The sequence below is a fragment of the Hyperolius riggenbachi genome, chromosome 6 (assembly GCF_040937935.1).
Source record: "Hyperolius riggenbachi isolate aHypRig1 chromosome 6, aHypRig1.pri, whole genome shotgun sequence".
In the NCBI taxonomy this organism is placed as follows: domain Eukaryota; kingdom Metazoa; phylum Chordata; class Amphibia; order Anura; family Hyperoliidae; genus Hyperolius; species Hyperolius riggenbachi.
Window position 1 is genome coordinate 357,184,687 of NC_090651.1, and position 26,852 is coordinate 357,211,538.

General features: G+C 48.5%; 1 protein-coding gene across 1 annotated transcript in view; it reads right to left on the reverse strand.

Moving 5' to 3' along the window:
* LOC137521884 (aflatoxin B1 aldehyde reductase member 2-like) overlaps nt 1-26,852 on the reverse strand; it is a 50,123-nt gene that overhangs the window by 5,738 nt on the left and 17,533 nt on the right. Inside the window, exons 2-4 of the mRNA XM_068241741.1 lie at nt 13,559-13,663; nt 12,774-12,870; nt 9,923-10,022 (exon numbers count right to left, since the gene is read on the reverse strand). Of these exons, the coding sequence (XP_068097842.1) occupies nt 9,923-10,022; nt 12,774-12,870; nt 13,559-13,663 (302 nt within the window). The remainder of the gene's footprint in view (nt 1-9,922; nt 10,023-12,773; nt 12,871-13,558; nt 13,664-26,852) is intronic.

Genomic DNA, 26,852 nt, shown 5'->3' on the forward strand with positions numbered 1-26,852 from the left:
GCTAAGTTGTGACAAAAAATAAAATCTTCTATGAACTCACCATACTCCTAACTGAATACCTTGGGATGTCTTCTTTCTAAAATGGGGTCACTAGTGGGGTTCCTATACTGCCCTGGGATTTTAGGGGCCCTAAACCGTGAGGAGTAGTCTTGAAACCAAATGTCGCAAAATGACCTGTGAAATCTTAAAGGTACTCATTGGACTTTGGGCCCCTTAGCGCAGTTAAGGTGCAAAAAAGTGCCACACATGAGGTATCCCCGTACTCAGGAGAAGTAGTATAATTTGTTTTGCGGTGTATTTTTACACATACCCATGCTGGGTGGGAGAAATATCTCTGTAAATGGACAATTGTGTGTAAAAAAATTAAAAAATTGTGATTTACAGAGATATTTCTCCCACCCAGCATGGGTATGTGTAAAAATACACCCCAAAACACATTATACTACTTCTCCTGAGTACGGCGATACCACATGTGTGGCACTTTTTTGCACCCCAACTGCGCTAAGGGGCCCAAAGTCCAATGAGTACCTTTAGGATTTCACAGGTCATTTTGCGAAATTTGGTTTCAAGACTACTCCTCACGGTTTAGGGCCCCTAAAATGCCAGGGCAGTATAGGAACCCCACAAGTGACCCCATTTTAGAAAGAAGACACCCCAAGGTATTCAGTTAGGAGTATGGTGAGTTCATAGAAGATTTTATTTTTTGTCACAAGTTAGCGGAAAATGACACTTTGTGAAAAAAAACAATTAAAATCAATTTCCGCTAACTTGTGACAAAAAAATAAAATCTTCTATGAACTCACCATACTCCTAACTAAATACCTTGGGGTGTCTCCTTTCTAAAATGGGGTCACTTGTGGGGTTCCTATACTGCCCTGGGATTTTAGGGGCCCTAAACCGTGAGGAGTAGTCTTGAAACCAAATGTCGCAAAATGACCTGTGAAATCTTAAAGGTACTCATTGGACTTTGGGCCCCTTAGCGCAGTTAAGGTGCAAAAAAGTGCCACACATGAGGTATCCCCGTACTCAGGAGAAGTAGTATAATTTGTTTTGCGGTGTATTTCTACACATACCCATGCTGGGTGGGAGAAATATCTCTGTAAATGGACAATTGTGTGTAAAAAAATTAAAAAATTGTGATTTACAGAGATATTTCTCCCACCCAGCACGGGTATGTGTAAAAATACACCCCAAAACACATTATACTACTTCTCCTAAGTACGGCGATACCACATGTGTGGCACTTTTTTGCACCCCAACTGCGCTAAGGGGCCCAAAGTCCAATGAGTACCTTTAGGATTTCACAGGTCATTTTGCGAAATTTGGTTTCAAGACTACTCCTCACGGTTTAGGGCCCCTAAAATGCCAGGGCAGTATAGGAACCCCACAAGTGACCCCATTTTAGAAAGAAGACACCCCAAGGTATTCAGTTAGGAGTATGGTGAGTTCATAGAAGATTTTATTTTTTGTCACAAGTTAGCGGAAAATGACACTTTGTGAAAAAAAACAATTAAAATCAATTTCCGCTAACTTGTGACAAAAAAATAAAATCTTCTATGAACTCACCATACTCCTAAGTAAATACCTTGGGGTGTCTCCTTTCTAAAATGGGGTCACTTGTGGGGTTCCTATACTGCCCTGGGATTTTAGGGGCCCTAAACCGTGAGGAGTAGTCTTGAAACCAAATGTCGCAAAATGACCTGTGAAATCTTAAAGGTACTCATTGGACTTTGGGCCCCTTAGCGCAGTTAAGGTGCAAAAAAGTGCCACACATGAGGTATCCCCGTACTCAGGAGAAGTAGTATAATTTGTTTTGCGGTGTATTTCTACACATACCCATGCTGGGTGGGAGAAATATCTCTGTAAATGGACAATTGTGTGTAAAAAAATTAAAAAATTGTGATTTACAGAGATATTTCTCCCACCCAGCATGGGTATGTGTAAAAATACACCCCAAAACACATTATACTACTTCTCCTGAGTACAGCGATACCTCATGTGTGACACTTTTTTAGCAGCCTAGTTGCGCAAAGGGGCCCAAAGTCCAATGAGCACCTTTAGGCTTTACAGGGGTGCTCACAATTTAGCAACCCCCCCACATGCCAGGACCGTGAACAAAGCCCACAAATGACCCCATTTTGGAAAGAAGACACCCCAAGGTATTCCATGAGGGGCATGGTGAGCTCATAGAAAAAAAATTTTTTTGTCATAAGTGAGCGGAAAATGACATTTTGTGAAAAAAAACATACAACAATTTCTGCTAACTTGTGACAAAAAAATAAAATATTCTATGAACTCACCATGCACCTCACGTAATACTTTGGGGTGTCCTCTTTCCAAAATGGCATCATTCGTGGGGTCTGTCCTGGCATTTTAGGGTCTCTGCAATCATTACATGTATGGCCAGTATTAGGAGTTTCTGCTATACTCCTTATTTTGGGCATACGGGTACTGCACTCTGGGCTGAAAGGAAAAATGACAGTCAATCAATCAATCAATGTGGATGAAAAAATATCTGCCAAAAAAATGTGAAAAAAAAGAGGGGAAGGCGTCTGCCAGGACATAGGAGCTGCCACCCAAAAACGTCCACCCACTCAGCTCGTATGCCCTGGCAAAGCCGATTTATCCATTCACACCGATCGATGTGGATGAACAAATCATTGCCAGAGTTCTTTTTTGATACAAAGTGCTTGCCAAAGCATAGGAGCTCCAACACCACCCCTCAGCTCATATGCCTCGGCAAACGTATCTTTTTTACTGCAGAGGAGAAATCTCGTCCTGCAGCGCTGCATGCACCGACTTGTGTGTAATCTGACAGACACACAATGCTTCTGTCAGGATGCACCATCAGTGCTGCAGCTGGTTGGTCGGTCGGTCGGTCCACCTGGAAGGGTAAAGGATGGAAAAAAGAGAGAAAAACACACACAAAAAAAACAAGCAAGCAGCAAAGCAATAACTTCATTAACATCAACTTTTATAAACTTTAATGAACATTTTTAACCCAAACATTAACATTGGGAACCAAACATTAACTTTTTTGCTTACCTGTTTTTTTTATTTGTTTTTTTTTTTTCTTACCTTTCTGAGGACAAACCTCTCGTCCCCCATGGGACAATATGCAAAGTGCAAATCGCACAGAGATGTGGCGAAGTACATTATGCACTTTGTCCCAAGTGAAAGGAGAGGTTTCTGGCAGCACTGTGTATTAGGGTCTCTGGAAACCTGATGTCTGGGTTCACACTGCATATTGGCGTATCCGGTGGGTCGCGCGCACCGCATCGCCCCAAACAGACCTTCAGAGAATACCGCTAGAGTAGCATTCGACAGTAATCGCATTCGGCCTAGTAAGTAACTGCGTCGCCGTAGACTAACATGACTTCCAGGCCGACCCAAATTGCCACAGAAGCCACCCAGTAACGTAGGCAGTAGGCATGCACTAGCGTTAAGTCAAGCACTTCCGGCGTAGGGGGGGGACCGCAAAGTGTGACTTTCGCTAGGCAATTTTCCCTAACGCATCACGCCAGTGTGAAATAGCACAGAGACCCTTGTGTGCCTACTGCTATGTTTGGAGTTCCCTACTCTCTAAAAGTGTATCTGCTCATGATACCTCTGGAAACACTCCCCTAGGCATAGACCAGGCTGGTCAGGACACATGGGACAGTAAACAGAGGTGTCACGCCTTGTTCCAGCCCTGCTGCAGACACGACAACGTTTTCTTGGGGTGCGTTGATTTGGGCCACACGGAATGGGAAAGGCGTAGTGCCTTTCATGCAGCCGGCTAACTGCATTTTGGGGTTGGGCCACGGCACCTCCTGGATACAGGAGTTCCATAACGATGTCTTCCTGGAATTTAAGGAACGCTCCAGTTCTCCCAGCCTTACTGTAGAGAACAAAGCTGTTGTAAATACCCAATTGAATTAGATAAACAGACACTTTTTTATACCAGCGTCTGGTTTTGCGGGAAACTAAATAGGGCCCTAACATCTGGTCATTGAAGTCCACCCCTCCCATGTAAGCATTATAGTCGTGGACGGCGAGAGGTTTTTCAGTGACCTCAGTTGCCCGTTGAATTTGGACTGTCGTGTCTGTGTGAATGGTGGACAGAAGGTAAACGTCCCTCTTGTCCTTCCATTTCACCGCGAGCAGGTCATCTGTACACAAGGCAGCCCTCTCCCCCCGTGCAAGCCGGGTACTAACGAGCCGTTGGGGGAAGCCCCGGCGACTAGGCCGCACGGTGCCACAGCAGCGGATCCCTTCTATCTTTAAATGCTGATAGAGGGCCACACTTGTGTAGAAGTTGTCCACATAAAGATGGTACCCCTCCTGGAACAAAGGTGACACCAAGTCCCACACAATCTTGCCACTGCTCCCCAGGTAGTCAGGGCATCCGACCGGCTCCAATTTTGAGTCTTTTCCCTCATAGACCCTAAAACCATAAGTATAGCCTGTGGCCCTTTCACAGAGCTTATACAGTTTCACCCCATACCGGGCGCGCTTGCTTGGGATGTACTGTTTGATGCCAAGGCGCCCGGTAAAATGTATGAGGGACTCGTCTACACAAATGTGCTGTTCAGGGGTATAAGCATCTGCAAATTTTGATGACATGTGGTCTATGAGGGGCCGAATTTTGTGGAGCCGGTCATAAGCAGGGTGGTCACTCCGATGACAGGTTGTGTTGTCATTGAAGTGCAGGAAGCGCAGGATCATCTCAAACCGTGTCCTGGACATGATAGCAGAGAACATGGGCAGGTGATATATTGGGCGCGTAGACCAATAAGACCGCAATACATTCAATTTGACTAGACCCATGTTAAGGAGAAGGCCCAAAAAAGTTTTAAGTTCGGAAACTTGGAGTGGTTTCCACCGGTAAGCCTGGGAATAGTACTTATTCGGGTTGTCGGTGATGTATTGTGTGGCATAACGGTTGGTCTCAGCCACAATTAAGTCGTAGAGATCCTCGGTGAAGAACAGATGAAAAAAGTCTAGGGCCGTTACTAGATTATCTGTCTCCACCTGGACTCCAGACTGGGCGGTGAAAGGGGGCAGTACGGGTGCGGCGGAACCAGGGGATTGCCAATTGGGATTTGCCAGCACCTCTGGAAGACTATGGGTAGTACGGGCCCGTTTTCTTGGTGGCTGCGACTCGGGTCTTAATGCACGTGCCACCGAACCAGTTTCAACTTCCCTTCTGGTGCTCACCACTTCACCAGGGTCTACGGAAGTACTGGTGCCAGGTCCAGGAGATGCTGCGCTGCTGGTGTATGCCTCACCATGAAACCTCAGACCAGCGCTAGCACCACTCTGCTGCCCTTGAGGCAGATCCTGCGCCACCTGCGGTCCAGTGACATGGGGTGTGGTACGCCTGGCTCTAGCCGGGACCTCAACCTCGTTATCGCTATCGGTCAGCGAGCCACTGCTGTCCACAGGTTCGTACTCTGACCCAGAAGATTCGTCGGATGAGATGTCCCAATCGTCCTCATCCGACTGGGCCATGTACCTGAGAACCTCATCATCGGAATACCCCTTTCTTGCCATGGTGGGCTGCTAAATTTAGGGGGTATTCCTCTGAGACTACCCAGGAAAAAGAGCACCTACCTAGCAAAAGGGAGTACTTGCGGAGCAGAAAGCTGTGGTCACTGAGTTTTGGAAAAAAAAAAATCAAAACTGATCTTTACAGTGCCACAGCTATTGTACAGTGTTTTTTGCAGTGATCAGAAAAAAAATTCTGTCACTGCGGTGGGGCAGGCTGAACGCAAGTGCAGGCGAACGATCAGGCCTGATCGGCAAACACTGCGTTTTTAGTGGATCCTAATGACCCCAATATAGATCTGTGTGCGATCAGTAATGATCACTTACAGATACTATATAGTACCAATGCTGATTAGCGACAGTGATGACGCTAATCAGCGACTAATTAGTGACTGTGGTGCGGTGGGCTGAGCGCTAACTGACACTAACACAGGGGCCTAGCTAACTGGCCTAACTGTTAACACTAGTGATACTAAAAACACTATTTTTAGATCACTAGGATAGTGACCGGGGGGGGGGGGGGGAATCAGGGGGCAATCAGACAGCAATGGGGGCAATCAGAAACAATCACAGACAATCAGAGGGCAATCAAGGCAATTACAACACAATTAGAGCCAATAAGAGTGATTAGAGGGCAATCACAGCCAGTCAGCGCAATCAAAGCCAATCGCGGGGCAATCGAAGCCAATCACAATACAATCGAAAACCAATCACGGGACAATCGAAGCCAATCACGGGACAATCGAAGCCAATCACGGGACAATCGAAGCCAATCACAGCACAATCGAAGCCAATCACGGGACAATCGAAGCCAATCACGGGACAATCGAAGCCAATCACGGGACAATCGAAGCCAATCACAGCACAATCGAAGCCAATCACAGGACAATCAAAAACCAATCACGGGACAATCTAAGTCAGTCACAGGGCAATTGAGACAATTGGAGCCAATCAAAGCACAATCAAGCGTTACAGACAGGAGATTAGATATACACAATGGCAGGGGGGTGATCTAGGGCAGGGTGGAGTGATCAGAGGGAGATATAAGGGCAGGGGGGAGGGTGATCAGGAGCCTGCAGTGACAGGTGGTGACGGGGTGATTGATAGGTAATTACAGAGGAGAAAATAAGCAAGCAATGCACTGGCGGGGGGTCTGTGGGCGATCTGAGGGTTCGGGTGGGTGATTGGGTGCCCGCAAGGGGCAGATTAGGGTCTAATCTGATGGGTAGCAGTGACAGGGGGTGACGGGGTGATTGATAGGTGATCAGAAGGTAATTACAGGGTAGAATATATGCAAGCAATGCACTGGCAAGTTGATCAGAGGGGGTCTCAGGGCAATCTGAGGGGGTGGGCGGGTGATTGGGTGCCCAAAAGGGGCAGATTAGGGACTGATCTGATGGGTAGCAGTGACAGGTAGTGACAGGGGGTGATTGATGGGTGATTGATGGGTGATCAGTAGGTGTTTAGAGGAGAGAAAAGATGTAAACAATGCACTTGGTAGGTGTTATGAGGGTGGGCCTGTGGGCGATCTGAGCGTGTGGGTGGGTGATCAGATGCCCGCAAAGGGCAGGTTAGGGTCTAATCTGATGGGTGGCAGTGACAGGTGATGACAGGGGGTGATCGATGGGTGATTGACAGGTGATTGACAGGTGATTACAGAGAATAGCTGTATACAGTACAGGGGGGGGGGAGGTCTGGGGGGGGGTCTGGGGAGGATCTGAGGGTGTGGGGGGGTGATCAGGCGCCTCCAGGGGGAAGTTTAGGACCTGATCTAAAAGATAGCGTTGACAGTTAGTGACAGGGGGTGATTGATAGGTGATTAGGGGGGTGATTGGGTGCAAACAGTGCTGTCAGGGGGTGGGCAGGGGGGGGTCTGATGGGTGCTGTGGGCGATTAGTGTGCAGGGGGGGCAGGATCAGTGTGCTGGCATTTGGACTCACAGTGCTGCCTTCCTCTCTGGTGGTCGATCGAGCGCTGTGACCACCAGGGAGGAGGCAGCGTGTATAATACGCTTTGTTTACCTAACAAAGCGTATTATACACTTTCAATTGGCCATTTCAAAAAGTTGCAACCCGCCGGCGCTGCTGATTGGCCGGCGGGTTGACGTCACATGTGGGCGGAGCCTAATGCCGGCGATGCGCGCGCAGTCCGCGCGCGCGATCGCCCGCAATCCCCTCCCCCAGGACCCGACGCCATTCTGCGTTACGTGGTCCTGGGGCTGCCACTTTGCCGCCGCCAATATGAAGTAGGCGGTCGGCAAGTGGTTAAAGACGGACGCTGCCCAGATCTTCTGGAGTGTCCCAGGAAGCGGCGACAGGAGCGAGGAGGACTCGGGAAGCCTCTATACTAGGATCCAGAGGCCTGCCTCTTCTTAGGCATTTCCCTTTTGACTGAAGCTTCAGCTTGCGTTCACTTTAAGTGCAGGGAATTTTGCGTGACCTGCAGCTTCGTCAGGAACACAGAGTCACCCTCCTGCCTTTAGGCTGCTTTCACAGTGGGAGGATACAGGCGCAGGTTAGAGCAGCCTGTAACGCAGCCCAACTCACAGCAATGAAAAATCAATGGGCTGTTCACAGTGCCCATGTTGCGTTACACAGTAACGCTGCACGTTCGTTTGAAGTGCAGCATGCTGTGCGTTCTAGCGGCTTAAGCCGCGTTAGACTGTTTGCACATGCTCAGTATGGGTGTTTTTATTTATTTTGTGGGCGGAGAGGAGGCGGGGAGAGGCCGCTACGTAGCCAGGCACATGGCTACTTTATATTCACTGCACTTGCAGTGTTTACATCCAGGAGCGGCCGCTGATTGGCTGGCGGGACCACGTGATGCGGAGAGCTCCGCTCACGTGGTCTCCGCAGTGCATCCCACAGGCGCACCAAGAGCTGCTTCTAACGCGGCTCTTGGTAGCGTCCTGCTCCAACACCACTAGGCATTGCGTTAGGGGCACGTTATGCGACCATAACTTCTCCTAAACGCAACGTCCTGGTGGGAAAGAAGCCTTAACGTGGACCTGAACTCTTGCACAGGACAGAAGGAAAACAGAGAAAAATGCACCCTGTATGTATTTAGAGAGTTTACCCTGTCTAATTCCCCATCTGTGGCTAATCACAAGCTGTAATTCGATCTCTCAGCTGTGCCAGCTCCGGAATCTCGACAGTCCTTGGCATAGCAGCTGATATCTAAACACAGGATGTTAACCCTTTGTTTGGTTCCATGAAAGCAGGAAGTAGACACACTGCACATTTATTGCAGGAGTTATGTTAGCTGTAACAAAGAACTGTTCTTCTTTAAAGAGAACCCAAGGTGGGTTTAAAGAATGTTATCTGCATACAGAGGCTGGATCTGCCTATACAGCCCAGCCTCTGTTGCTATACCAAACCCCACTAAGGTCCCCCTGCACTCTGCAATCCCTCATAAATCACAGCCGTGCTGTGAGGCTGTGTTTACATCTGTTGTGTCAGTCTCAGCTGCTCCCCCACCTCCTGCATAGCTCCGGTCCCTGCCCCCGTCCCTTCCCTCAAATCAGCAGGGAGGGAAGGGATGCAGGCGGGGACTGGAGTTCTGCAGGAGGCGGGGAGAGCAGCAGACTGACACTATAGAGATAAACACAGCCAGCTCTGACAAGCTGTTTGTCAGCAGCGTGGCTGTGATTTATGAGGGATTGCAGAGTGCAGGGGGACCTTAGGGGGGTTTGGGATAGCAACAGAGGCTGGGCTGTATAGGCAGATCCAGCCTCTGTATGCAGATAATATTCTTCAAACCCACCTCGGGTTCTCTTTAAAGGTTATTATGCTGTTGCTTATATTTTAGAGCAGCAAGGAATTTCTGCGTTCAGGTCTGCTTTAAAGTGAACCTAAACTAAAACAATAAAAAATAAGCAAGTTTCACTTACCTGGCTTCTACTAGCCCCCCGCAGCCGTCCTGTGCCCGGGGGGGGGGGTCACTGAATGATCCTCTGGTTCCCCACAGCTCCGTAGTTTAGATTTGATGCATGGCCAGGGTCCACGCGCCACCTGATCACGCTCCTGTGTATGGGAGCACTCTGCGCATACGCAGTGCGAAAAAGGTCTACTGCGCAAGCACAGAGTGATCGAGGATGCACATGGCCAGAGTAGCACATGCACAGTGGCCCGTTGACTTGCCAGTCGGCTGGCCAGAAGAGGGTCGCTGTGGGGGACTGGAGAAACACTTTGTGACAGCGCGAGCACAGGGCAGCTGCAGGGCGCTGGTTCCTCTTTTTTTTTTGTTTCAGTTCAGGGCCACTTTAACTGGGACAAGATCCTCTATGACGGGACTATTACTGCTGCTTTGCTGCTTGCTGGGGTAACTCTGAGCTATAAAACAAAGTTCTAAGCTGTTGTGCAAGGGGAGAGTCCAGAGAGGAGATGCGGATCACCTGTTCCTGTAGGCTTCAGCCCAGCTGTTCCCAAAGAATCTGCTCGGTGCCTGATCCTTCTCCTTGTCCTCATAATGGTATTTCCCTGTCAGAAGACCCCCTGGAAACAAGCAGAAAGACTGTTCATAAATTCAATGCAGACCCAAAGCCTGCTTGCAAGGGACCGCTTGCCTCTCCCTCCCCTCTCCATAGGGCAGTGCATGCAGTCTCCTGGCTCTCCTCTCCTCTCCATAGGACAGTACATGCAGCCTCCTACCTCTCCTGCTCTCTCCATAGGACAGTACATGCAGCCTCCGGCCTCTCCTCCCCTCTCCATAGGACAGTACATGCAGCCTTCTGCCTCTCCTCCCCTTTCCATAGGACAGTACATGCAGCCTCCTGCCTCCCCTCTCCATAGGATAGTACATGCTCCCTGCCTTTCCTCCCCTCTCCTCTCCATAGGGCAGTACATGCAGCATCTCCTCCCCTCTCCATAGCACCGTACATGCAGCCTCCGGCCTCTCCTCCCCTCTCCCTAGCGCATTACATGCAGCCTCTCCTCCCCTCTCCATAGCGCAGTACATGCAGCCTCTCCTTCCCTCTACATAGGACAGTACATGCTCCCTGCCTCTCCTCCCCATCGCACAGTACATGCAGCCTCCTGCCTCTCCTCCTCTCTCCATAGGACAGTATATGCAGCCTCCTACCTCTCCTCCTCTCTCCATAGGAAAGTACATGCAGCATCCTGCCTCTCCTCCCCTCTCCATAGGACAGTACATGCAGCCTCCTGCCTCTCCTCCTCTCTACATAGGACAGTACATGCAGCCTCCTGCATCCCCCCCCCCTCTCCATAGGACAGTACATGCAGCCTCCTACCTCTCCTGCTCTCTCCATAGGACAGTACATGCAGCCTCCGGCCTCTCCTCCCCTCTCCATAGGACAGTACATGCAGCCTTCTGCCTCTCCTCCCCTTTCCATAGGACAGTACATGCAGCCTCCTGCCTCCCCTCTCCATAGGATAGTACATGCTCCCTGCCTTTCCTCCCCTCTCCTCTCCATAGGGCAGTACATGCAGCATCTCCTCCCCTCTCCATAGCACCGTACATGCAGCCTCCGGCCTCTCCTCCCCTCTCCCTAGCGCATTACATGCAGCCTCTCCTCCCCTCTCCATAGCGCAGTACATGCAGCCTCCTACCTCTCCTGCTCTCTCTATAGGACAGTACATGCAGCCTCCTGCCTCTCCTCCCCTCTCTATAGGACAGTGCATGCAGCCTCCTGCCTCTCATCCCCTCTCCATAGGACAGCCTCCTGCCTCTCCTCCCCTCTCAATAGGACAGTACATGCAGCCTCCTGCCTCTCCTCCCCTCTCCATAGGATAGTACATGCAGCCTGTTGCCTCGCCTCTCCTCCCCTCCCAATAGGACAACACGTGCTACCTCCTGCCTCTCCTCCCCTCTCCATAGGACAGTACATGCAGCCTCCTGCCTCTACTCCTCTCTCCATAGGACAGTACATGCAGCCTCCTACCTCTCCTCCTCTCTACATAGGACAGTACATGCAGCCTCCTGCACCCCCCCCCCCCCCTCTCTCCATAGGACAGTACATGCAGCCTCCTACCTCTCCTCCTCTCTCCATAGGACAGTACATGCAGCCTCCTGCCTCTCCTCCCCTCTCTATAGGACAGTGCATGCAGCCTCCTGCCTCTCATCCCCTCTCCATAGGACAGCCTCCTGCCTCTCCTCCCATCTCAATAGGACAGTACATGCAGCCTCCTGCCTCTCCTCCCCTCTCCATAGGACAGTACATGCAGCCTCCGGCCTCTCCTCTCCTCCCCTCTCCATAGCTTAGTACATGCAGCCTCCTGCCTCCCCTCCCCTCTCCACAGGACGTAGTACATGCAGCCTCCTGCCTCTGCTCCCCACTCCATTGCACAGTACATGCAGCCTCCGGCCTCTCCTCTCCTCCCCTCTCCATAGCTTAGTACATGCAGCCTCCTGCCTCCCCTCCCCTCTCCTCTCCATAGCTTAGTACATGCAGCCTCCTGCCTCCCCTCCCCTCTCCATAGGACAGTACATGCAGCCTCCTGCCTCTCCTCCCCTCTCCATAGGACAGTACATGCAGCCTACTGCCTCTCCTACCCTCTCCATGGGACAGTACATGCAGCCTCCTGCATCTCCTCCCCTCTCCATAGGATAGTACATGCAGCCTCCTGCCTCCCCTCTCCATAGGACAGTACATGCAGCCTCCTGCATCTCCTCCCCTCTCCACAGGACAGTACATGCAGCCTCCTGCCTCCTCTCCCCTCTCCATAGGACAACACATGCAGCCTCCTGCCTCTCCTTCCCTCTCCATACGACAACACATGCAGCCTCCTGCCACCCCTCTCTTCTCCTCCCATCTCCATAGCACAGTACGTGCAGCCCCCTGCCTCTCCTCCCCTCTCCATAGGACAGTACATGCAGCCTCCTGCATCTCTTCCCCTCTCCGTAGGATAGTACATGCAGCCTCCTGCCTCACCCTCCCTTCTCCATAGGGCAGTACATGCAGCCTCCTGCCTCTCCTCCCCTCTCCATAGGACAACACATGCTGCCTCCTGCATCTCCTCCCCTCTCCATAGTACAGTACATGCAGCCTCCTGCATCTCCTCCCCTCTCCATAGGACAGTACATGCAGCCTCTCCTCTCCTTACCACAGCACAGTACATGCAGCTTGACTGAGACAAGCATACATGAACTGTCACTGCCTGCCAGTATTCTGCTGGATGACACAATCACTGAGATACACTTCCCACTGATAATAGTCTATCATGTATAGAAGCCTCAGCAGTGTTGGTGTCTCTGGACAATACACGGTTCTCCAGTGATCCGCTCACCTGCCAGCGGGTTGTATGCGTAGAAGCGGATCCCGAGCTGTCGCAGGCAGGGGAGCAGCTCTGTCTCTACCTGTCGCGTGGTGGCGTTGTACATGCCCTGGGAACACAACAATTACCATTAGTGACACACAAAGGCCACCACCAAGGATCACATGACGTGTCACCTGACAGGAAGCATCAGAGACCTGGCTGGTCAGACAAAGATATCAGGATTTTCTGATACTGTCTGAGGAACTGAAGTGGCCATACATCAAATGAGGAAGGGGGGGGGGGGGGTACTTAAAGGAGAACTGTAGAGAGAGGTGTATGGAGGCTGCCATATTTATTTCCATTTAAGCAATACCAGTTGCCTGTCTATCCTGCTGATCCTCTGCCTCTAATACCTTCAGCCATAGCCCCTGAACAAGCATGCAGCAGATCAGGTTTTTCTGACAATTTTGACAGGTATGTCAAGATTAGCTGCATGCTTGTTACTGGTGTGATTCAGCCACTACTTCAGCCAAATAGATCAGCAGGGCAGCCAGGCAACTGGTATTGCTTAAAAGGAAAGCATGGGGGGGGGGGGGTACCTAGTACACAGTGGGCATCACACAGGTTAGCATGGGGGGTACCTGGTACACAGTAGGCTGCACACAGGTTAGCATAGGGGGGGGGGGGTACCTGGTACATAGTGGACAGCATACAGGTTAGCATGGGGGGGTACCTGGTATAGTGGGCAGCACACAGGCTAGCATGGGGGTACCTGGTACACAGTGGGCAGCACACAGGTTAGCATGCAGGGGTACCTGGTAGACAGTGGGCAACACCCAGTTATTCTGTTTGCAGATGCAGTAGACCTCCATCACCTCCCAGGAAGCGAAGTTAGAGAGACCCAACTCTTTGAACTTGCCCTGGAAGACAAAACAGCTGGTTAGTAGAAAGTCAAACATTAGCAGGTTTACTCCCTAAAGGATACCAGGGATGAAACTATTAGGGGAAATGGGGTGGAGCAGGCATGTAGGGGGACCTGTCCTGATGGCCACCGCACCCCTTTCTCCTCTGCACCCCTCCTTACCTATATCACGATTACAACATGCACAGAGCGCTCCTGGCTGCGGTTGCGCACTGAGGGACGCGTGCAAGCCAGGCTTGCACCTGCTCAGTAAGACCAGACTCCGGTAACCGAAAGAGGCTGCCTTTAGGTAAGAAGAAGGGGGGGGGGGGGGGGGGGAAGAGGAGAACGGGGAGAGCGGTGGCCATCAGGACAGGTTCCCATACATGCCTGCACTCCCTGATTCTCCTAATAGTTTCGGCTCTGGTATCCTTAAAGGGAACCTGAAGTGAGTGTGATATGGAGGCTGTCATATTTATTTCCTTTTTAAACAATGCAGATTGCCTGGCTGTCCTGCTGATCCTCTGCCTCTAATACTTTTAGCCATAGATCCTGAACAAGCATGCAGATCAAGTGCTCTGACTGAAGTGTGACTCGATTTGCTGCATGCTTGTTTGCTGAAGGCAAAGAGATCAGCAGGACTGCCAGGCAACTGGTATTGTTTAAAATGAAATAAACACTAAGGGCCTGTCTCCACTCATCAGTTTTTCTGTGCATTTTCTACACAGGAAAACTGAAACCAATGTTAATCAATGGACTAGTTCAAACTTGAATGCATTTTTATAAGCAGAAAAACAACTGACAGCAATGCAAAACTGTCAGGCAACTCATGAAAAAAACTGACGCACAGAAAAACCGACAAGTGAAGAAAGGCCCAAACAGAATCATTTATAAATGAACATTGTAAAAAAAATAGGCACTTTTATTCATTACATTATTTTCACTACAGTTCCGAATCTGCCAGAAATCTATTAGCCCAACATGTCAATCAAATTTTGATAGATAATACGAAAAACAATCAGAATTATCGATCAGACAAGACGGAAACTTTCTGTTGATTGGCGGTGGGGCAGGTGGTCAGTCCATGGGTCATAGCACTGCACTGCATCCATCAGCGCAACACTACGGTTTGATTGATTTTCAATAGATTGCCTGCTAAAATTGAATAGCGGTGTGGAAAACAATTTAATCAAAATCTGATCATAGAGTGATCGATTGGTTTGCCACATCTGGGAAAAACCTTTGAGTGTATAAATAAAGGTATAAATAATGATGTTTTATAAAATAACATTGAAATAATACAACATTGATCATAATCAAGAACAACAACGTCAAATAAGACATTCCATCCTTCTCCCAACCCACCACCCTCCCACCTATTTATGGGCACAGATGACGGGACATGGAGATCACATAGGTGAGTAAGTGAAGATTGCCTGTGTACCCCAGAGTAAGGGCTGGTGCACACCAAGAGCGCTTCTGAGCTCTTTTAAAGTTGCCAGTGCTTTGAAAAGCGCTTGGCTAATGTATTTGAATGGGATGGAGCACACCAGAGCAATGTGATTTTTTCCCAAACGCAACCGCGGGTCCTGCAGCATTTTTGCTGATTTCTGAGACGATTCAGCCTCAATGTTAAAGAGACACTGAAGCGAAAAAAAAATTATGATATTATGATTGGTATGTGTAGCACAGCTAAGAAATAAAACATTAAGCTCAGATACATCAGTGTAATTGTTTCCAGTACAGGAAGAGTTGAGAAACTCCAGTTGCTATCTGTATGCAAAAAAGCCATTAATCTCTACGACTTTCAAAGTCGTGGAGAGGGCTGTCTTCTGACTTTTATTATCTCAACTGTAAGTGAACAGTTTTCTTTTTATCTGCCAGGAGGAGAGGTCATTACTTCACAGACTGCTCTGAAAGAATCATTTTGAATGCAGAGCGTCGTGTAATCTGCACATATTAGAGAATGATGCAATGTTAGAAAAAAACACTATATACCTGAAAATAAAAATATGAGAATATTTTCTTTGCTGCTAATCTTCTAGTAATTATTCATAGCACACAACCAATTCATTATATCATATATTTTTTTTTCGCTTCAGTGTCTCTTTAAGTATAGGAAAGTGGAAAATCGCTCTGAAAAGCATGTTTGTTACAGAAGCTGTTTGGTTACAGCTTTACTGTAACAAAAAATAAAAAGTGGTACACCAAAAATCGCGAGGCGTGATTAGAAAAATCGCTCTGCACATGCCTTGAATTGCTCTGAAAATCACTTCTACAAGCGCTGAGTGTTTATATGCTAGTGCTATTTGGAGTGCACTGGCACTAAGGCAGAATGAGAGGGCTGGAGGGATTGGGGGCTGGGGAGGTGTGGCAGTGAACAGGGTATCCTAAATGTGGAAATCTCACCTCCAGGTACAGCTGCTGTATTACATTTATGACTGCATGGCGGCAAAAAGCATGTTACCTGTGCAAAGAAAACAGACATTTCCCGCATTTAAAAGACAGTTTTCCCTTTGAAACTTTAAAATCGATTTTCTCAAAAACTATAAGCTCTTTTTGCTAAAAAAAATTTTCCTCTTGTACCCACTCCCAAGGTGCACATACCCTGTAAATTTGGGGTATGTAGCATGTAAGGAGGCTTTACAAAGCACGAAAGTTCGGGTCCCCATTGACTTCCATTATGTTCGGAGTTCGGCTCGAACACCCGAACATCGCGGCCATGTTCGGCCTGTTCGTCCCTTTAAGGACCAGAGCCTTTTTTTCCATTCAGACCACTGCAGCGTTCACGGTTTATTGCTTGGTCATACAACCTACCACCTAAATGAATTTTACCTCCTTTTCTCGTCACGAATACAGCTTTCTTTTGGTGCTATTTGATTGCTGCTGCGAGTTTTCGTTTTTATTATATTCATAAAAAAAGACATGAATTTTGTTAAAAAAATGACTTTTTTGACTTTCTGTGCTGACATTTTTCAAATAAAGTAAAATTTCCTATACATTTGAGCGCGAAAGTTATTCTGCTACATGTCTTTGATTAAAAAGAAAACATTCCGTGTATATTTATTGGATTGGGTAAAAGTTATAGCGTTTACAAACTATGGTGCCAAAAGTGAATTTTCCCATTTTGAAGCATTTCCGACTTTTCTGCCCACCTGTCATGTTTCATGAGGTGCTAAAATTCCAGGATAGTATAAATGCCCCCCAAATGACCCCATTTTGGAAAGAAGACATCCCAAAGTATTCACTGAGAGGCATAGTGAGTTCATAGAAGATTTTATTTTTTGTCACAAGTTAGCGGAAAACGACACTTGCAAAAAGTTTCCATTTCTTCTAACTTGCGACAAAAAAAAATGAAATCTGCCACGGACTCACTATGCTCCTCTCTGAATACCTTAAAGTGTCTACTTTCCAAAATGGGGTCATTTGTGGGGTGTGTTCATTGAATTGTCTATGTGGACTTATGTTATGATACTTTTATTGAAATCGGCCTCACCCACTTCTTATTAAAAAGCCAGAATGTGCTGCAATAAAGGGGAGCTATCAGACTGTCTCGTGATTTTATTTATACAATACAATACAATAACATTTCTATAGCGCTTTTCTCCCATAGGACTCAAAGCGCTTAGGCTCACTCAGATTCAGTAATTAGTAGGATGAAATATTCACACAACAAAAGTTATAATTCTGCAAATGCCAAACTGAACAGGTGGGTTTTCAGTCTGGATTTAAACACGTCCAGGGATGGAGCTGTCCTGATCTGTTGAGGTAGGGAGTTCCAAAACGTAGGGGCAGTGTAATGAACAGCGGAGATGCTGCCGCGTGGTCTAGTGACAGGGCGGCTATCTCCGTGTTCAGACCGGCGGTTTCTGCGCAGCGACGCGTCTGGCTTGGCTGGACCTTCTAGTTCACACAGATGGAGAGCTACGCGTGCGCGCGCCAGGCGACAGGACATTTATACCAGCAGAAGGGGAATCAGCTGATCAGGCCGATCAGCTGATCCCAGCTGGACTCTGGATTGGCTGAGTGGCTCGGGCGGAGCTGCACAGCACTGCAAGTATATATAGATCTTGCTTGTCAGTTTCTGGTGGTCTGCCGTTGCGAATACTTGCGTGTGAGTATTTAGACCTCAGTCAGATCCTACAGTGTGTTAGAACTAGGTGGACCTGGGAATTCACACTTAGCCAGATTACGCTATTGTTATACTGTGTTATACTTTATACCAGTTCCAGGGTGTTGTGACAACGGACCTCACACCCAAGTTTAGGATTACTGTGTCATTACTGTGTTATACTTTAGACCAGTTCCAGGGTGTTGTGACCAAGGACCTCACACCCAAGTTTAGGATTACTGTGTCATTACTGTGTTATACTTTAGACCAGTTCCAGGGTGTTGTGACCACGGACCTCACACCCAAGCTTAGGATTACTGTGTCATTACTGTGTTATACTTTAGACCAGTTCCAGGGTGTTGTGACTACGGATCTCACACCCAAGCATACGATACTGTGTTATTCTTTAGACTAGGTCCTGGGTGTCGAGACCAAGGTCCTCACACCCCAGACTAGGATTGTAATTTTTATCTGTTATTACCATTTGCTCGGGTGTTGCCGACCTGGCCTGCCCGACCCTTCTGGCTGTCACTCATCCCTTGAGTGTTCAGTCTGTCTGTACTACCCGTGACACTATTCCACCAAGTGTCAGTTAGCTGCAAGGACCTCTTGCTCATCAGAGAGTCCTTCCTACAGTACAGCCAGTGGCCTCTCTCCCATTGGAGCCCCTGGCTGCAGTACAGTCTGATTTCCAGTTACCAGGGAATCACTGGCTGCCAGATTATCTCTATCTCCTCTCTCAAGGAGATAATCGCTGCACAGTCCAGGGCCACCTGCCCCTCAGGTGGTTCCTGGCCGAGCTGCCCTTATCGCCCGCCTCTCGGGAGATAGCCTACAGTTACACTTAACACTTATACTTCATTAGGTGTCCAGAGGTTAGCCATACTTGTATTATTGGTGATTCTGCAGATCATCCATAATCAAGTATACATCTGTATTGTTGATGATTCTGCAGATCATCAATAATCAGATTCTCACTGTGTGCTGACACCAATCGTTACAGGCAGCATGACAGAAGGCTCTGGGATCAAAAGTTTCCAAGTGGATTCTGGGTATGACTAGATTATTAGAACCTGTGGATCTAAGAATGCGGGGATTGCTACGCAGCTGCAACATATCTTTCATGTATCCAGGGCCCAGATTATTCAGGGATTTAAATGACCGTAGGCCGATCTTGAATAGGACCCTCCAGGGCCGGCCTTAGGTTTTACAGCGCCCTGAGCGAAACCTGATTTTTGTGCCCCTCTTCACGCATGCGCGCACACACGCACTCACACACACACAGGCCCATATGCAATTCACCTTTTCTCCTGAGATATCTCCTAGGACAGTGGTTCCCAACCTTTTTGACGTCGTGACACATCACGCCAAATGCTCAGATCTCTGTGATACGTCACGTATGTATAATAGGAAAATACTATTAATAACCACGAATGGAGGAAAGAGTGCTTTATCCTGAATATACTTAAAAATGAAGGCTAGAACCTTTCAGGAATATTAATAAATACAGTCAGTGGGACAGTTAGCCCCCCACCCTTCATTTAGAATGATAGCACAGCACCAACAATTTGCACCACGCGTTATAGCCGCAGTGCGCCCCCCCAACTTCCCCCCCCCCCCCCGATCTCATGTGTAGGTGCCCTCAATATAGGTTGCCAAGCATAGGTGCCCCCAGTATAGGAAGTCAGTTGAAGGTCTCCATCGCCCCCATAGGTAGCCAGGCGTAGGTGCCTCCAGTATAGGTATCCAGGTGTTGGTGCCCTCAGTAAAGGTTGCCAGCTATAGGTGCCCCCAGTATAGGAAATCAGGTGTAGGTGCCCTCAGTATAGGTCACCAGCTATTAGGCGCCCCCTTGGAACCCGGCGCCCTGAGCGACCACTCTGGTCGCACAGGTCAAAGGCCGGCTATGGGACCCTCCATTCTATAGGTAGCTAGTGAAGGGAGTGCAGGACTGGCATTATGTGGCAGTGACGGGGTTGGTTGGTTAGCAGTCTGGCAGCAGTATTCTGTATCAGTTGTAGGCGGTACAAGACCTTTTTTGGAAGGCCAGTGTAGAGAGCATTACAGTAGTCCAGTCGGGATGTGATAAAGGCATGGACTAAGGTTGGCATATCTTCTGGGGGGATGAGGTGCTTGATTTTTGCAATGTTCTTCAGGTGAAAATAGGATGATTTCACCACAGCAGAGATTTGAGTTCTGAAGTTTAAATTCCCATCAATTAGAACTCCCAGGCTACGCACATGATCAGAGCTGCGTAGATCCGTGCCTTCTATTCCCAGTGGTGAAGACTGCAAGTTAAGTTGTTTTGGTATCATGCTCTGCCTTCCAATCGGAAGGACTTCAGTTTTGTCTGCATTTAGTTTCAGCCAGTTGTCATTCATCCATTGCTGTAGTTCACGTAAGCAGGCGTTTATAGTTAGAGTTGGGTCTGTCACACCAGGCTTGAAGGAAAGATATAGTTGGGTGTCGTCTGCATAGCAGTGGTATGTCAGGCCATGTTTTTGGATTAGTTTTCCAAGCGGTAACATGTTAATCGTGAAAAGCAGGGGAGAGAGGATTGAGCCCTGGGGCACCCCATACTTAAGTGATACAGGGGTGGACAGGAAGGGCCGCATAGACACTTTGTGGGTTCTGCCACTCAAGAAGGATTGGAACCACTGAAGAACTATGCCTACTATTTCTACTTGCATCAAGCCCGGATTTACATCACAGGAGCCTATAGGCACAGATGTCCTGGCACCCTAGACTTCACCCACAAACCCCCACCAAACCGCACTGCAAGTGCGCTGGCTGGCCTAGCTGTCATCTCTCCCTTAGTTTCCTTGGCCGTCAAAGCTAGCTAGCGTTGCCCTTGACTGAAGAGAGATCTGGTCAGTTGAATGCTGTGACCTGGGTAAATAAGCTCTTTTCCTTATGCCTCCATGGCAGCACTGATGGGTAGTTGCTCCGCCCACTAACCCCATTGGACAGGTAACTAGATAAAATTAACTCCCACCCCTGTACACCAGTCTATGTTTTTCATCCTCACCTCGGACAGGGAAGACTTCCGGTGCAGAGGCCTGCCACAAATGTGGTTATCCATCAGGTTCAGCCTCTCCTGATGCGGACCCTGTGACTACTAAAGGTAGCCCTGTGGTAGCCCCAGTTCTGCTGGTCTTGGGGGGGCTCGGAATGCTGCATGGCTGTCAGGATAGGGGATTAATAATCTCTATTGCGGCATGTCCCTCTTAAAAATTTTCATGGCTAAATGCTATGTGCTTGTGCGGATCCACTTTGTTTGATGTGTAATCATACCTGGGGGCAGTGTTCATTGCTCACGCTGCTCCTGCGGGGTAGCGGGGTGACGTCTGGCGCATGTCGCGCTGGCTGAGAAGTGGGGCGGCCGTTGATTCCTTCAGCGCGTCGTCACTTCCGGTTGCGCTCCGGCAGCCGGAAGTGGTCATACTTCGTCCTCGCGGCCACGCCCACTTCCTTGAAGCTGCTTTTTCAAGCCTGCAGCATCGGCGTTCGGCGTCCATTAGGCAGAATCCTTCTATCTGCGAGGATCTGGACACTGATCGCGGCGCTCAATTGCGGAGGTCGCTCTGGTCGGTAGGTGGGCGTCAGGCTGCGGGTCAGGGGGAAATATAGTACCTTACTTTTTTTTTTTTTCTCTCTGGTTTGCACTGCATTCTTTTTTTTTTCTCTCCTCTCCTCAGACACTGTCAGCAAAATATCTCTAGGGGGGTCAGCATGGATCAGGATGCACAGATCACAGACCAGCCTCAGGATGTAAGGTATGATGCACCAGGTGAGTATTATTATGGACCATACTAAAAGAGTGCGAAGAACTAATAGACACTACTATGTCTCCTGACAGCCCCAGAAGACTACAGGATGCCATCGCCCCTGCAAACCTGGATCATATATATGACGGAAGCTATGCAGACAACGAACAGTATAGGAGCCGGACGGATAAAGACTATGGAGAATATAGAGACCATAGAGATCTACAACCGCACTATTCAGAGAGATCACGCTCATCCAGAAGGGATTACTATTATAGATCCTACTATAGATCTAGGAGCAGATCACCAGGGGACTACCACAGAGAACATCGCCATCATAGACACTCCTCCAAAGGTTGCCGAGCCTGTGGGAAGAGACCTATGCCAGACAAGCTGCTTTGCCAGTCATGCTTTTCACAGATGGCGGCGGAGCAGCAACAACCAGTGGAGGTGTCAGAGCTTATTAGGAAAGCGGTGCAAGACTCAATGGCGGAATACATTGCCAATAGGCCGCAGACATCGTATACGGAACCCCTACCATCTACATCACAGGAAGAGGGACTAGAAATTGAAGAAACAGATGGATGTTTTGATTTCAGTCTGGTAGACCCATATATTACAGCCGTGAAGCAGGCGATCGAATGGGAAGACGAAGACAGTGAACCTCAAAAGGCCACTAAACAGAAGACAACTTACTTTAAACATCTAAAGAAATCGACAGCTACGTTCCCGTTTATGGATGAAATTTCTGATATTATCCAGGAGGAGTGGAACAAGTTGGAGAAAAAGTCGAACCTTAATAATAAATTCTCTAAACTCTACCCGCTTCCAGAAGATAAATGCGGCAGCTTCGACAAGGTACCGGTGGCAGATGCGGCAGTTATGCGTTTGGCGAAGCACGTCCCACTACCCATAGAAGACGCGATCTCCTTCAAGGAACCAATTGAGAGGAAAATAGACGCAGATTTAAGGAAAGTATACGCTGTAATTGGATGCGCCATGAAACCGGCAGTTGCGCTAACCTCAGTGAGTCGTGCTATCAGAGCGTGGGCCGAAAATCTTGAGACCGCTATAGCATCCGATACAGACAAAGAATCATTAATCAGATCACTTCAAGAGTTTAAACTAACATCAGACTTCGTGGGTGAGGCATCATGTGACATTATCCGTTCCATTGCCAGAACACTACTACACTCTGTGACAGCCAGAAGAGCGCTGTGGCTCAGGTCCTGGTCGGCGGATGCCAACTCAAAGCAAAACTGGTGCAAAATTCCCTACGATGGCAATAACCTGTTCGGTGAGAAGCTGGATACTGCAATATCCCGTGTCACAGGTGGGAAATCCGGACTGATCCCACAGGACCGTAGGCAGAGGAAGACCTTTAATCAGCAGGCCCGCTCCCAGCAATCCAGATTCCACAATGCAAGAGCCTATAGACCTGGGAAAGATTATCGCCGGAACTGGCAAGGAGGTCAAGCTAACTTGGCAAGAATAAACAAACAGAAGGCCGCCCCCCGCTACTACAGCCACGTCAAAGGGGTTTTGACGGTGTATCCATCCAGATGAGTCCGGTAGGGTGCAGACTCCAAAAATTTGGGTTCGTCTGGGCGGAGCACATTCGAAATCCCTGGGTGGTGAGAACAATAATGGAAGGACACCGTTGGAGCTTTAAAACGCAACCTCCACACAACCTCTTTGTCCCTATGCGAATTCCCAGTTCGCAAGTGAAACGGTACATATTACATCAGTACATACAAGAATTGACTATGAAACAGGCAATAGTGACGGTTCCGCAGTCACAGAACGGCAAGGGCCTATACTCTCCACTCTTCTTTGTGACAAAAACGCGTACAAAAATACGCGTTGCCGCATATCTACGCGTGCGGAATGCGGCAACGCGTATTTTTGTATGCGTTGCGGTCCGCAATAGTGCTAATTGCATTGGTGAATGCGTCCAATAATACGCATGGCGGCCGGCGACTGGTGAGTCGTCAAAAACGAAACTAAGTGACAGCAGGGATCCAGAGGATTCCAGAGCGGCGCGAAGGGCACAGGACTGCTGCAGGGGGCTGGTAATAGCCCCAGGTAAGTGAAACTCTTTACCCCCCGTTCAGTTAAGGTTCCCTTTAAGTTGATTTTTCTGCACCTGCAAAGTGCTCCCCCTTGTATTTATTTTTCAGCTTTCTAGTCAATTCCCATCAGTGCTGCCATGGAGACATAAGGAAAACGGAAAATTCTATACTTACCTACCGGTAATTTTTCTTTTCCTGATGCATCCATGGCAGCATGGGAGACCCACCCCTTTGCTCGGTGAGGTCGAAAAGGTACTAGACAGGTGTACAGGGGTGGGAGTTAATTTTATCTAGTTACCTGTCCAATGGGGTTAGTGGGCGGAGCAACTACCCATCAGTGCTGCCATGGATGCATCAGGAAAGGAAAATTACCGGTAGGTAAGTATAGAATTTTCTGTTATTTGCACTCTGCTCAGGACTTTGCAAAAGTAAGGTGGGAGTGAGGCACTTGGGAAGGGAAGTCAGCTGCCTTTCCATCATCAGGCGCCTGTAGGCATGTGCCTACAGTGCCTTATGGTAAATTCGGCCCTGACTTGCATGCATGATTGATATTTGATATATTGCTTTACCAATTTGTAGCAGTGAGACTGGTTGGGGTATTGGAGACTCCTTTAACACTATAGTGCTGGTGTTTTTATACTTCGAGCAGACCTGTGTTCCAAATGAGATCAATAAACCAAATGTACTGTATGTACACACCTATTGGGTAATAATGAGGACTTGTCGCTTTTCAGTTTAGATTTTTTTGTGGAGTCGGAACAAAAATCCTCCGACGACGTTTATGAAACCTGTAACTCTGATTTCAGGTACCCACAATTGCTTTTAACGCTTTATCCTTATGGTGCCCATACATGGTAAAAAAATTTACGATTAGATAATTTGTTTGATTATTCCGTTAGATTGAAAATATAAAGATTTTTCCAACATGTCTGATAAGATTTTTATTAAAGAAACAAGATTTTTTTGAAATTTCATTTGAGTCGATCATTTTGGTCAAATAAACGGGAATAAGGAATGTTGTACCATGTATGGGTACCGTGAGTCTGATACTTACCAGGGCTATGGAGTCGGTAAAAAAGTCATCCGACTCCTCCGGTTATGAGACCACCGACTCCAGGTGCTCAAAATTACTCTGACTCCACAGCCCTGTTGTTTTCTATCTCTTGTCGGGTAACAGAAAGTAACCGATAACAATTTATGGAGCTGCTGCCGCTATACATTACCTCATCCGGCCGGCACGACTCACCCGGTTTCCGCTGTCTTCTTCTCCACACTGGGCTTCGGCTGGCTTGAACTTCCTGTCCAGGGAAAGTTTAAACAGTAGAGGGCGCTTTACTGTTTAAACTTCCTGCAGGGACAGAAAGTTCTGTGAAGCTGGAGGCCGGAGCGGAGAAGACAGCAGTGACAGCGGGGATTGGCGCCGGCTGGAACAGGTAATGTATTGCCACTGTATTGCGTCGGTCGTCGGGCATTTTAACACCGCTATGGACGCACTCCCGACCCGCCGGCGATCGAGAAAAAACTTCCGCACGGACGAATCGATGGGAACGATTGATTTTAGCGGGAAATCAATCGTTCTGTCAGCGTTTGTGGGACGATTTCACAGCAGATTTGATCATGGTGATCGAATCTGCTGTATATCTGAGGGAAAATCGTTATGTGTATGGGCCCCTTAAGGGACACTTGCCCTGTGTTTACTTTCCTCAGAGTATATGGTAGAAACAATTCGCCTCCCTGGCATTCTGATAATGCGCAGCCGCACGGCTGTGCATGTTTTTTTTACACTTAATTTTTTTTTTTAATCATGTAGCTAGCCTAGTGCTAGCTACATGATACCCCCCTCCCAGCGGAATCCCACCCACCCTTCCGATCGCCGCCGGCGATGATGGCCTTCAGGAGATCCTGTTCTGAACGGGATCTACGTCAGGGCTTCCCCCGTCGCCATAGCAACGGCCGGAATGACGTCATAGGGAGTCCCGATCCACCCCTCAGCGCTGCCTGGCACTGATTGGCCAGGCAGCGCACGGGGTCGGGGGGAGGCGCTCGTTACGCGGCGGATAGCGGCGCATCAGTGGCGAGCGGCGGCGATCGTCTACAACACGCAGCAAGCAAAGTGCTTGCTGTGTGTTTTAAGAAAAAAAAATTATCAAAATCCGGCCACCAGGGCCTGAGCGGCACCCTCCGGCGTCTCTGGACGAGCTCAGCTCGTCCAGAACGCTAAGGAGGTTAGTTCCCTTAAAATGTTCTTCCTGCTCCCAACAGTCATTTTACCATATGTATTTCCAACTGTGACAAGAAATGTGACTTGCTACTATGGGTAACAAACACATCCCAGATAGGAGGACCTGGACTGCCGCTTTTTCTGTATTACAAGAAGACCCATTCTTGGCTAACTGAAGACCAAGGCCCACAAATCCTGCCACCAGCATCACATGAGCATGAGATGGTAGATATTGGCCAAAGAGGACAGGAACAATTTATGACAAAGCTGGATTTGATTGGTTGAGTCAAGGTGGCCATATATCAGGCGACTTGGCGGCCGATCGACCATCCGATTAAATTATTAGAATCAAATTGGATGAACATCCGTTGCGGCCAAGTGCATGCCTGACCGACAATGTGACCAATTTTCGGTAAGAACGGCCCCATAGGGTTTAATTACACTAGCACTTTCAAAAGCGTTAGCGTTTGAGCATTTTGCCGAAATCGCCGCCAAAACTCTCAAGTGTGAATGGGGCCTAAGGACTGGGTCACACGGTGGTTGCAGCATTTGTCTTTCAAAAATAATCAAGTGCTGTCCATTTAAATGATTGGAAGCTCTTTTTTTTTTTTAAAGTAAATGTGAATTGTAAAAAAATAAATGGGGGTAATAAAAATGAACCACATACTTACCTAAAGAGAGAGAGGGCTCTAGGTCCTTTCGAGCTCTGCTCTAGCGCTAGATCCCCAGTAGCAATATTCAACCTATTTGGTCAAATACTGCTCTCTCTGCTGCGAAGGAGAAGCCTGAGTGCTCCTGCAGACAGGCCACTCCATACTGTGTGAGCGCCCTCACGCACGTGCGCATGCGCAGTATAGAGCCACCTGGCTACAGGAGGACTCTGCTTCCAAAGACTTATGAAGTCCCCCACAGCAGGGGAATACAAATAGGGAAGCCAGTGCTGCAACGAGGGCACCGGGAGAGGAGCAGGAAAGCTCTATAGGACCCAGAGCCTTCCTTTTCCTTAGGTTAGTATCTGGTTCATTTTCTTTTTAACG